Here is a 13,089-nt window from a genome sequence, read left to right as displayed (position 1 = left end):
AAACTCTCATTGTTATTCTTCAGGGTTCATGCTTTTTTGGAACAATGGGGGCTTGTTAATTACCAGGTTGATCCAGAAAGTCGACCAATGGCAATGGGACCTCCTCCAACTCCTCACTTCAATGTGCTGGCTGATACCCCCTCCGGGCTAGTGCCTCTTCATCTCAGAACACCTCAGGTATATCATACACAGACCCCTTAGAGCAGTGATGGGCAAACTTTTTGTAGAGTGGTCCAAAGGAAAGGAACTGCTCATCTGTCAGCCTGTTTTTAGGGCAACTTTTTCGAAGCTTTATGAAGTTTCATTGTATTGTATCCTACTCATTGTATTCGTCAGATTAGGAATAATGTCCTACAGCCCCTGCATCTGTCAAGTCTGGCTGGGAGGAGGCAGTTTGCCCATCACTGCCTTAAGAGGCTTAAGGAGAATGGGAGGAATGTTGTATGTAATACAACAGCATTCATTGTCTTCATGGATGACCTACTTTTTTGTCTCCTGTAGATATTGGAGGAAAAAAAACCATTCCTTCCTAAGTTGCACTTCTACACTTCTGGCATATATTGATATTTTATAAACTATTCATTAAAAATAATTTCAAGTTAATGAAAAGTTAATTTCATGAAAAATTAATGGATTAATTTTAGGATACAGAATTAATTAAACATTGCCATTCTGTAAAGTACTGTATACAGAGTTTTTTGGGTAGATAAAACTAAAGATCTGTTGTTACACATTTTCTTTAAGGAATGAAAATGTTAATTATATTCAATACCTGTTGCCTTTTGTTTTGGGGAATTTTTTTAAAAATCCATCCTTGTGTAGTTTATTAAAATTAAATAATGCTTTTATCATGCTTATGCTTTTTTTACTAAGGGAGGTTTGGGGTAACTTCTGCATTTGTTTTGATTTTTAGGTCCCTGCTGCTCAGCAGATGTTGAATTTTCCTGAGAAAAATAAGGAGAAACCTACTGATTTACAGAACTTTGGCCTTCGCACTGATATTTATTCCAAGAAAACCTTAGCAAAAGTAAGAGTTTAATTTCAAATAATTGTTTCACAATGTTTAGGCTCTCAGAATTTAATTATTTTATCCTACTTTGTTCTAATTATCTTCTGTTGTGAGAAGGTATGCCATTTCCTTATATTATGTAATATTTTATAGATAAAATATGTATATTTAAATTAAAAATTAGTTGCTTTTTATTTATTTGTTTGTTTGTTTGAGGCCCTTGACTCCTCAAGGAGTTGCATTGGCTTCTTGGTGGAAGAGTGGTAAGGGTGGGCAATGGGGGTCAAGTGACTTGCCCAGGGTCACACAGCTGGGAAGTGTCTGAGGCCAGATTTGAACCTAGGACCTCCTGTCTCTAGGCCTGACTCTCAATCCACTGAGCTACCCAGCTGTCCCTAATATATTTCATCTTGAAATATTTTCTCTCATCAAAACCTGCTGCTTTTTTTTAAAAAGTTTTCTTTGAAAAAGTCCATATATGAACCACTAGAAATTAACAAATTTAAAATATTGTTTAATTTGTTTCAACTACCAGTGAAACTTGGAACATTTACTACATTTAGCCAATAACTTGAATAAAACAGTTCTCAGCTATGCTGTAGAATTATTTAGAATTCAGATAATTTTTATATCTACATTCCATCATTGAGAATTCTTTTAAGCCTCCTTGTGGAACTGGCAATCAACTTTGGCATTGGAATTTAATGATTTCTAGAATAATGAGGATCTTAAAGATAAACTATGTCAGTAATAAATGTTAATCTCTTCCTTAGTCACAACCCAGACCTAAGTATTCTAGAATTCGTACTACAGTTAAAATTGTTGGGGGTTTTTGATGCATTTTGAAAAAATTATGATTAATATTATATTGGCACTGTTGATTGAAGAGGTCAGGGGGACACATGCATTTATTATCTTAGAAAAAGTGCAACTGCATGTAGCATAATCAGACAGCAGTTATATATTATGTTCCAGAAAGCCATATTAGTGGGTGAAGAAGAGTGTCATATGGTTAGATAGTAATGTTTGGGAAATTACACTGATAGCAAAGTGGAGAATGGACTGGGAAGAGAACAGTTTGGCATCCTGTCGTAATGATTAGCAGTAGAGGAAACCAGAGTCTGTATTGACATAGTAGCTAAGAGAGTGGAGAGAAAAGTTATTTCAGAATATGATGAGAAGGGGGAAATGACAAGATTTGGCAGCTGAGATTTGGCATCTTAGTGGGTATGATATAGTGGTAAGAGGCAGAAGGAAGAGCATAGGAGTGATATCTTCTACTTGAGGGAAGCTTGAAAGAAGAGAGAATTAAAAGAAAAATAAAGATAAAAGTTTGATTACAGACAAACTGAATTTAAAATGTCTCTAAGAGATGTAGTTTGAAGTATCCATTATAGGCATTTGTTGATGTGGAACTGAAACCCAAGGGAGATACTAGAATATGTCTAAATCCATCCAGAAATTTTTATGGTTCCTAAAATAAGCTTCTCTCCTAGAATCAAAGCTTCTTGATGCAAACTTATATTTTTGTCTTTCTATTTACATCATTTAGCAGTAGTATTTTGTACTATATTAATAAGTGTTTGAATTGATTCAATAACTTATAGAAGTTTACTGAGGAGATACATAGCTTTTTAAAAGAAATATTTTTTCTTTGAAAAGATAATCAAAAATAACATTTCATCGGTGTTAATTTTCTCTTTTTAGTCCACCTATATCTTCCATCTTAATCTATACCCAGTATTGATTGCAAGGCAGAAGAGTGGAAAAGGCTAGGCAGTTGGAGTTAAGTGACTTGCCCAAGACCACAGAGTTAGGAAGTGTCTGAGGCTAGACTTGAACCCAGGTCCTTCTGACACGAGGTCTGGCTCCACTGAGCTACCTAGCTGTCCCATTAGTTTTCTTTTACCTTGGGCTCCATTCCTCTCTGTACTTCCTTCATTTCAGAATTATAGAAATAAAGTACAAGAGTCCTTAAAAGTAATATTTATCCAATCTTTCCCTTCTTTTTATGCATGAGTAAAGTGAGGCCTAAAAAAGGTTCTCCAAGGTCATGTGTAGTAGCACAATCCAAGACTTTGACTGAGATCTGCCATTCTTTGTTCTATACTTTGTTGCTTGTCTTTACGTCTAACATTGTTGGGGATTATAATGTCCTGGTCCAAAACTGAAGGTCCTGAGTAATTGCTGCTAATTGAAGAAACACATTTCAAAATTTAAAAGCCAGATAGTGAAAATTAATACCTCAGTACCTGAAAATGTAATATGATTTCTGTATTATAGCTTAAGGTGTAGTAGTAAGGTTAGTTTTTTGGCAGTAATGAAGGATATCTAATAAGAGCCTCAAGCCTAAAGAGTTTTAATTTTTAGTTTTCAGCTGAAAACAGATGGGAAGGAAGAAAATTTGCTACATATCTGCCATGCCAGCTACCATAGATGGCAATTGAAAAATAACAGTGAATATAATCAATAATAGACTGAATCTAGTGCTTATTAGCTTTGTTACCTTGGTCAAGTCACTTAACCTTGTTTGCCTCAGTTACCTAATCTGTAAAATGAACTGGAAAAGGAAATAGTAAACCATTTCAGTATTTTTGCCCAAAAACTCCAGATGTCATAAAAAAATCATTTGTTACTGAAGTGACAATATTGTTTTTGAAACAATATTCAGGAAGAGGGATAGCAATGAGATTCCAGGTCTCAGTTATCTATGTGCAAAAGTAAATGTAACAAATTGGAGAACTGAATAGAAGGAAATAATTCAACTTCATGAGTATTATTTCTACTTGGTGGACTGTGACTCATTACTGGAATATGGTTAAGGGGTATAATTCATTCAAAAGGGATAGTGAAGTAGTTTTGTGGTATTGTATGCTATTCAGATAATATATGCATTTGACAAATTCATGAACTATAAAGGGAGAAAAACATAGTGTGAACTATTTATTTGGATGAGGATCAGTGGACTAGAAAAACATGAATATATGAAGGGTCTGTAATTTTTCTCAGATCTTAGAATGCAAACTTGACTTAGAAAGATCACAATCTGTCTGACTTAATAGATAAATTATAGGTTGTTTTCTGAGTTTAGTGACTTGTTTTGGTTATCATTAAGTGTCAGGGGCATCATTTGATCCCAGGTCTTCCTGCCTGCTTCATAGGGGAAGAAGCAGAAACGATCATTGTGATGGGAACATACTACAGATCACCATATGTTTAGAAGGAAGAAATAGTTGATATATTTGGGAAATGGCTTTATCTAGTATAGAGCCATGAGAGAGTAATAGACTTTAATTGCTTAAACTTTTTTTGGACCTCCATCTCTGGCAAATATAGAGCAGGTGTGTAAGTTTTGACTTACATTGCTGATAGTTTGGTGTTTCAGGCAGAAAGCTACAAAATGAATTGCTATTCTGGACCTAATTCTAACAATAAGAAGGTCCTAATTGATCTAAAGCAGTAGTTCCCAAACTTTTTTGGCCTACTGCCCCCTTTCCAGAAAAAAATATTACTTAGCCCCCTGGAAATTAATTTTTAAAAAAATTTAATGGCAATTAATTGGAAAGATAAATGCACCTGTGGCCATCACCACACCCCTGGATCACTGCAGCACCCACCAGGGGGCAGTGGTGCCCACTTTGGGAATCACTGATTTAAAGGAAAAAATGGATTTTTTTGTGAGTGCATACATTATCTTAGAAAATATTATAAGCTAATGAGAGGAACATTGGGTAGTTTTTTACCATTTTTCACAAGGTTTCAAGTAAAAATATTTTTAATTACATGATAGATACAAAGACAAAGAGGGAAAGTTGCTCAAGTGGAATAAAAAGTTATTTTAATATGGGGGGAATAAAAAGCTAATAAACATGGTTTTATACACCTGTGAGCATAAGAAGTATACCAGTAGAATTATTTATATTAGCCATCAGGGATATGTCTAAAAGTTATAAAGAGGGACACAATCCCCCTCAAATACCAAAAATTTGTGAGGATCCTGTAAGAATAGTGTTGGGAAGGATAAAGCCTGTCCATACTTTTGGTTTAATACAATAAGGGAGAAATAAATATCTTAGAGGTTTTCAAAAAATGATTAGCACAATAAAACTGGTTTCTTAATGAGAAAATGTTAAGGAGAAATTTTCTTAATTAAATCATCCCATTTCTAAATAGTAAAATCATACTTCTGAGTTAGTGAGTTTCCTTAATTGGAGATATTCAAATTAAGTAACCACTAATTATGAGATATTTTACATGTAATACTTGCCTTTATAAAGGCACTGGACAACATAATTGAAGGTTCTCTATTAATTTAAATATTTCTACATATTACTACTTTAAAATACCAGGGCCTTCTATTTTTACATTAGATGAGAGACTTACTAAAGTTCATAAACATATCTTTCCAAAGCTAATAGTAAGTGCAAATGTTATTATATTCAATCGATTAGTAGTTTACAGTATTTGAAAGCTTCCTTTCACAATATTTCATTTGTTTGTAGTTTGAAATTTTTGATTTATTTGTTCTTTGGGAATCTGCTTCTTTGCTGCCTCTTTATCCAGAATTTTTTTTCTTTTATCACTAAAAAAATTTACGGATTGGTGTTAATCTAGTATTTTATGTGCTTTTTTTCCCCTTATCCTTTTGAAATTCTAAAGCTGACATGTTTAAATTCAGAGCCAAAATATAGTGTGATATTTGCTTTTCTAAATTCTGCTTCTCAAGGCCTACCTGTGAGTATTTAAAAAAAAAAAAAAGTCATATCGTTCTTGACTTCTTTTTTTCTCTCCCCTAAATAAAGAGTAAAGGAGCCAGTGCTGGAAGAGAATGGACTGAACAGGAGACACTGCTACTTTTAGAGGTGAGTATTTTTCTGAGAAGATCTGATAAATCTTTTAGATTCCAATGACAATTTAGTGCCTGGTTTTTTTTGTTTTGTTTTGTTTTTTGTTTTGCTTTTTCTTTTTTAATATAAAAATTTCTGGTTTGCCAGGAATGTATTTCATTGACCTTTGGCATTTAGCTTCAGTTTAGACCAAGGCTAAGCATTTGAGCATTCAGATCATATAAGCTAAGCTGATTCTACTCTTTAGAATGGCAGTAGCACTAAAATTAAACAATAACCATACCATTTTTCCTCTTTACTGAAACAATCTGGTACTATTCTAAACCTACATTTTGGTCTTTTGAATACAGAAGTGGTTTTTAGCAAATGTATAGAGATTTTTTTTTTAAATTAATTGATTAATTAATGTAGACTATTTTTCCTTGGTTACATGATTCATGTTCTTTCCCTCCTCCCATAACCAAAGAGCAGTTCTGTTGGGTTTCCATTGATCAAGACCTATTTCCATATTATTAATATTTGCAATAGAATGATCATTTAGTCTACATCCCCAATCATATCCCCATCGAACCATGTGATCAAACAAATGTTTTTCTTCTGTTTCTACTCCCACAGTTCTTTCTTTGGCTGTGGATAGTGTTCTTCTAAGTCCTTCAGAATTGTCCTGGATCATTGCATTGCCATTAGTAGAGAAGTCCATTATGTTTGATTGTGCCAGTATCACTTTGTACAATGTTCTCCTGGTTCTGCTCCTTTTGCTCTTCATCAATTCCTTGAGGTCCTTGCGGTTCACATGGAATTCCTCCAGTGTATGGAGATTCTTGAAACAAAACCAATAAAGGGCTATACAATGAGGTTTTCTTCCAAAAGGCAGTTAATTAATATACAATGTATGATTTGAAGAAATATTGTTTGGTATAAGAATAAAATTCCTTCTTGAAATCCAACATAATTCTACTGATTAAGTTCACTTTTGTGAAGAAAAAAGAACATTCCATTCAAGAGCCTTAGTAGCACTGGCAGATATGGGACTCAGTTGATTGAGAACCAGACCTAAAGATGAGAGGTCCTCTGTTAAAATTTGCCCTCCGATACTTTTAACTGTGTAACCCTGTGCAAATCACTTATTTTTCTCCCTTGGAATTGTTGTGGTTTTTTTTTTTTTTTAAGTCTTCGTCAATGTTACTAAAATATTTTTTGTTGTGACTTTTTTTCTTTGCCTTTCTGTTCTTTCCTCCTCTTCTTCCCCTTCTTTCCCTGCTTTCTTGCTTCTTCTTCTTTAATGCCCACTTGTGTGAGGAATATTGAAATTGCTAATCCCCTTAGTTATTTCTAAACTTCATATCCATATATTTCCTCTTGTACTAAAAGAATTGCTCACATTTACGTAGCCAATTATAAGCCATTTTACTACAACACCTTTATGCAGTTGATAGTTGATGGCCTAGTTATGTTAGTCTTCATTTTAAAGATGAGGAAGCAGGGCAATTATGATTTTCTTGGACCTGAAATTTTGATTTTCTCATCTCATAACCACTATTTTCCCTGTTACTATTAGCTTCCCTTGCCTAGTAGAAGAGTAGCTAAACATTCTATATAGCATAATTGCATTTCTGGCACAATCACTTCTGATAAAATTGAACATTTGTCATTCTTTTGTCTTACTACTTTTAATTTCTTCAGAAACATCCATTGTAAAATGGTAACTGTTAGGTGTCCTGATGACAGTTTAAAATGCTTATCATGTAGACTGTTAAAATAGAGTAAGTGATCTTCATGTAATTGTATTGGAATTACTGTGTGCTGCTATACCACTAATTTGACTTATGCCTTTCCAGTAGATATTATCTTTGTATAATATAACTTTACAATTCATTGTTTGTCTGGTGAGTAAAATTAATAGCCTTGTTTTTCTTAATCTAATTGGATATTCTTCTAGAGTTAAAGGATGTTAACTAAATGTTAACAAAATAAAATTTATTTAACTAGAGTTAAATAAATGGAGATTATGAGAAAGGAATGACAGAGCTACTGTTTTGTTTTGCCTGTACCTGTAGAAAAAAAGTATAGCACTAATTCTTTAGCCTTTTACAGTGATTATATTTCCTCACCTGCAGCTGAAATTTGGGAAGTAGTTAATTTCCCTTTTAAACATGTTATTTTACTGACAGGTGTTAACCTTTCCATAAACAAAAAAAATAAAGGGTTTCACAATATAATTATTTACCACCAACTATTTAAACTTTGCTTAGAAATCTAAAGTAGTAGGAAGAATAACAAAATAGATTATGACCAAAAATAATTTCTAATTCATAATAAAATGCTGTACTTGCTTATATATTGATCTTTGTTTTTTCTAGAATTATATTTTTAGGTACTTATTTAAAACTATTTAAACCTGATAGTTTTTCACTTGGAGTGTATTATGATTTCTAGAGAAGCATCTTAAACCAAAAACACATCATTGGTATCCCAAATCTTAAAACACATGATAGTTCTAGAACATTTCTAAGATGATCTCACTGCATATTTGTGGTGTCTTAATAAATTATTTTTTGTCTTTAAAGGAGATACTAATAAAATAACAAAGGAAAAATAACAGTAATTACTGTTTGTAGAAATTTTTATGAATACTATCTTTTATTTAATTAATTTAGGGCATTTTTCCATGGTTACAGGATTCAAGTTCTATCCCTCTCCTCCTCCCATCCGCTCCCATAGCTGATGCACAGTCCCACTGGCTTTTACATGTGGGATCAAGACCTATTACCATATTATTGATATTTATGATAGGGTGCTCATTTTGAGTCAATATCCCCATTCATCCATGTGATCAGGCAATTGTTTTTCTGTGTTTCTATTCCTATAGTTCTTCCTCTGAATGTGGATAGCATTCTTTCTCATAGGTCCCTCATAGTTGTCCTGGATCATTGCATTGTTGCTAGTGCAGAAGTCCATTACATTTGATTGTGCCACAGTGTTTCAGTCTCTGTGTACAATGTTCTCCTAGTTCTGCTCCTTTCACTCTGCATCAATTCCTGGAGGTCATTCCAGTTCACGTGAAATTCCTCCAGTTCATTATTTCTTTGAGACAATAGTATCCCATCACCAACAGATATCACAGTTTGTTCAGCTATTCCCCAATCGAAGGGCATCCCCTCTTTTTCCAATTTTTTGCCACCACAAAGAGCCTGTCTATAAATGTTTTTGTACATGTCTTTTTCCTTATGATCTCTTTGGGGTATAAACCCAGCAGTAGTATGACTGAATCAAAGGGCAGACAGTCTTTTAGTGCTCTTTGGGCATAGTTCCAAATTGCCATCCAGAATGATTGGATCAATTCTGTTTGTTGAATTTTTTTAATGTTGTCAAAGCACTTTATATATATGATCTAATTTGAGCCTTAGAATTCTGTGAGGCAAATACTGAAGTCATGATTATTCTCACATTATGTATGGGAAAAATTAGCTTACTAAGTCACATAGATAAATCTGAAAGATGGTATGTGAATCAGGTTCCTCCTGATTTTAAGAATAGTGCTCCAGTGTAACAATGTGCCTTCTGAGGTAATTTGAACTGACATTTGAAATAGTAATTTCCCCTTAGCAAACAAAAGTAACACTTAAATTTTGTGAAAAGTTTTGAACAGACATTTCTACTCTTATGTTCCAAAAATTTTGAAAAGTGTTTTAGTTCAATTGTTGTATGTAGCTAACTGTTGATACTATTTTGTTTTCTATTCTAAACTGGGAAAATGTTATATATTCTTGGATCCTATCGGCGGTAAAGGATTCACTGATTTCTCCCATATTGCTAGAAGAAATGGTTTAAAAATGCAGGATGAAATTGTATTTTTGGGCATGGCCAATGCAGAAATTTGTCTTTGCCAGACAATTTATTAAGTGGTTTTTTTTCTTTCTTTCAGCAGTTCAGTGAGATAGTAGAAGGGATAGTTAATAAATGGCTGTAAAAATAATGAAAATAATAATAAAATCATTTCTCACTCTTAGCACCTAGCAAAGTAGTCTTGACACTATAGATATTAAATAAACATTAAAATGGTTTAAAAAAGGAAGGGGAGTCATTTGGAAGTAATAGAAATGTTTTTTAAAAACTCAAAGAAATCTTTTTTAATGATTTCACTTCTTGCTGTAGGAGGCAGCTAGATGTCAGTGTATAGAGTGCAAGGCCTGAAGTCAGAAAAGCCCTGGTTCAAATCCAGCCTTAGATATACTAGCTCTGTGAACTGGGTCTAGTTGCTCAACCTATGTGTTTGTTTACCTGTAAAATGGATATAATAATAGTACCTTCCACCCAGGGCTGTTGTGAAGATCAAAAAAGATATTTGTGAAGTGCTTAGCACCATGCCTAACACATAGTAGGTAATTAATAAATTCTCATTTACTTTCCCTTAACCCCACTCTGCCCCCTTCTCTATTATTGGCACAACCCTTCAAGACTATAATGGTACCTAATATTTTGGGCAGTTAATTGCTTTTAAGAGCATTTGTTTTGTCTCCTCATTGGTATCTACTAAATCACTCAAAAATTATGTGAAAGTACCTACTACATATAAGACAGTATGCTAAATAGCAGAGATACAAAGCTAAATCATAAAGCACAGACTCAAATCATAAGGCATTTTCAATATACATGGTCAGATATCTAAATTACAAGCTCCTGGAGGGCACAAAGTCGCATATCTTTTACATCAATGGAATGGAAAAGGATGGAAAAAAGATAAAAGCTACTATGGGCAAAGAACCTGAAAGAACTTATTGACCAAATATACAACACTCATAACTTAAATGCTATTCAGACTGGCTCTGATACTACTCTAAATAAATTTATGACTTTAGGTCATGATATCTAAAATTTCTAATGCTAATAACTTGGGGTTTCTTTCAATTAGCTTAGTTATTTGGTTCATAACTCTCCTATAAAAAGCACTGGACCCAGAGTCGAGATCAGTCTTAAGATATCTTTTAAAAAGTAGGTCACTTTGAAACTCCTTCCCTGAGCAGGTAGTTGTTGGTATTATTCAGTCATTCAACTGTGTCTGATTCTTCTTAACAAAGATGCTGGAACATTTTCTATTTTCTTCTCCAGTTGTTTACCTTTTGTCAGAACTCTACACTATGACCTGTCTTGGGTAACTGTGCATGGCATAGCTCATAATTTCTTGGAGTTATGCAAGTCTTTCTGCAAAGACAAAGCAGTGATCTAGGAGTGACCTTGAGCTGGTATTGGAACTAAATCAATGGTGAAAAAATGAACCAAAGGCAGCAAGCTAGCACAGTGCATTCAGCACAAAAGGCCTGTGTAGCTGGGAGGACCTGGGTTTAAATCTGACTTCAGAAACTTCCTAGCTGTGTGAACCTGGGGGGCAGATCAGTTAACCCTAATTGCCTAGCCCTTCCCCTCAGTCTTAAAGAGTGTAAAGGGAAAGAATACACACAAAGGAAAAAAACACACACACATACTTACAACAAGAGTAAGTGTAAGAATTTAAAAGGAAAGAATATACTAAAAAATAAAAATCAAAAGTAAATTTAAAAAAATTACAAAAATCAAGTGGACTAAAATAAAGCCCCAACTATCCTTTGTGGAAGAAGAGGGCCCACAGGTGTTGTATATTACATATATTTTCAGACTTTTAGAATGTATCCATCAATTTACCAACCTTTTTTTCTTTCCTTTTCCTCTCCAAAAAATACTAGTTGTTATATGTGGTGATTTTCAGAAAGGGTTAGGGGGAGGGATACTTAAGATACTATGATGACATGAGAACAAAATATCAATGAAACTTATTCAAAAAATGAAAGGGGAAAAAAAAAGATTCTTTATGACTAAACCAAGTAGAAAATGACTAGCTACCTTTAAAGGGTGACCTAAGAATACAAAAATTGAAATTTGACCCTAGCAACTCATGAAGCATAATTCTCAAAGTCTTTAACAAAAAGTACTCTAAGTTCATTTTGTTGTTGTTGTTTTAATTAACTTCACTATTTGAACTATAGTAGTCAGCCTCCCCATGATAAGGAAAAAGTGTACATGTGCACACAGGCCTTTGAAGAGCAAACCTGAAAGGAAGAAGCTTGACAATAACACTACAGTCAACAGGGAAGGGAGCAAATATTTCTATAAGCCTACTATGCTCCAGGCACAATGTAAAGTACATAATATAGTCCAGTCCTCAATATTAACCTTTCATGACTTCAAGCATTCTATGAATAACCTCATTTTCAGGTTAGCAATTCTGCACATTTGTAGTCAAGTGCAGTCAAACATCCTCTTGTCCCTCTTATGCACACCCATATTCTTGAGATCCTTAAGGATTTTAAAAAGCATATGAAACAGGTCACTAATGGATTATTTTAAGCTGGTATTTATTTCATGGTCTCCAACATCATCCAGCAGCCACAAAGCGTGTGGGAGGTGATGCCTAAATCTTACCAGTCTTTGTAACCTTCGAAATCAGCAACTAAAATCCTATTAGTGTCTCCCTTGGTTTTCAGAGGATGGCCATAGGAAAAGTTGACTGCAGTACTACAAATAATATAATTTTCTCATACTACCATCTGACACAATGGGAATCGGTATTTTCTTAAATTGAAATTTTTTAGCACAAAACGTCATAGAACTCTAGATAATGACAAGCGTGAAAAAATGTTTTTCAAGTTACCAATTTTATTTTCCTTATTGCATTTTAGGGGTTATTTCATTGTTACTGTATTATAGAAAGTATATATTATCAGAAATGATGTTTGTTTTAAAAGAATTGTGTGTATGTTCAGGAATCTAGAGAGAGAGAGATGGTTTGGTGGTTGTAGTAACTAACTCCCTTCTTCCCATCAATATTCATTTTCTAATACTCCTAACAAAATTTGAGGATTGACTATTATTTGATCCTCCCAATAATTTTTGGAGAGAGTACTATTATCCTCATTCTATAGCACATGAAATTGAGGTAGAGGTTAAAGGACAGTTATTAAGTGTCTGAGGCAAAACTTGGAACTCAGGCATTCTCTGTGCCAGGCCTGATGCTTGCTGTATGTACTGTGTAGCATTTTGTTCATCAGTTAAAACATTGCTCCTAAAGGACAGCAAAGCTCAGTGAAAGGAGGAGAGCTAAGACACATGTCTGTTGTTCTGATGCCAACAATAACAGATTTAAAAAGAAGGCACAGTCCAATAAAATGACAAGCATCTTCCCCTCTCCTCCTGACCCCT

At 33.9% G+C, this 13,089-nt stretch overlaps 1 protein-coding gene across 1 annotated transcript in view; it reads left to right on the top strand.

Annotated features, from left to right (window-relative positions):
* SMARCC1 (SWI/SNF related, matrix associated, actin dependent regulator of chromatin subfamily c member 1) overlaps nt 1-13,089 on the top strand; it is a 159,774-nt gene that overhangs the window by 68,288 nt on the left and 78,397 nt on the right. Inside the window, exons 17-19 of the mRNA XM_044682816.1 lie at nt 24-177; nt 914-1,027; nt 5,812-5,871. Coding sequence (XP_044538751.1) covers nt 24-177; nt 914-1,027; nt 5,812-5,871 — 328 coding nt within the window. The remainder of the gene's footprint in view (nt 1-23; nt 178-913; nt 1,028-5,811; nt 5,872-13,089) is intronic.

This window comes from Gracilinanus agilis, chromosome 1, assembly GCF_016433145.1.
Source record: "Gracilinanus agilis isolate LMUSP501 chromosome 1, AgileGrace, whole genome shotgun sequence".
NCBI lineage: Eukaryota > Metazoa > Chordata > Mammalia > Didelphimorphia > Didelphidae > Gracilinanus > Gracilinanus agilis.
This window is presented reverse-complemented; position numbering and strand designations above follow the sequence as displayed.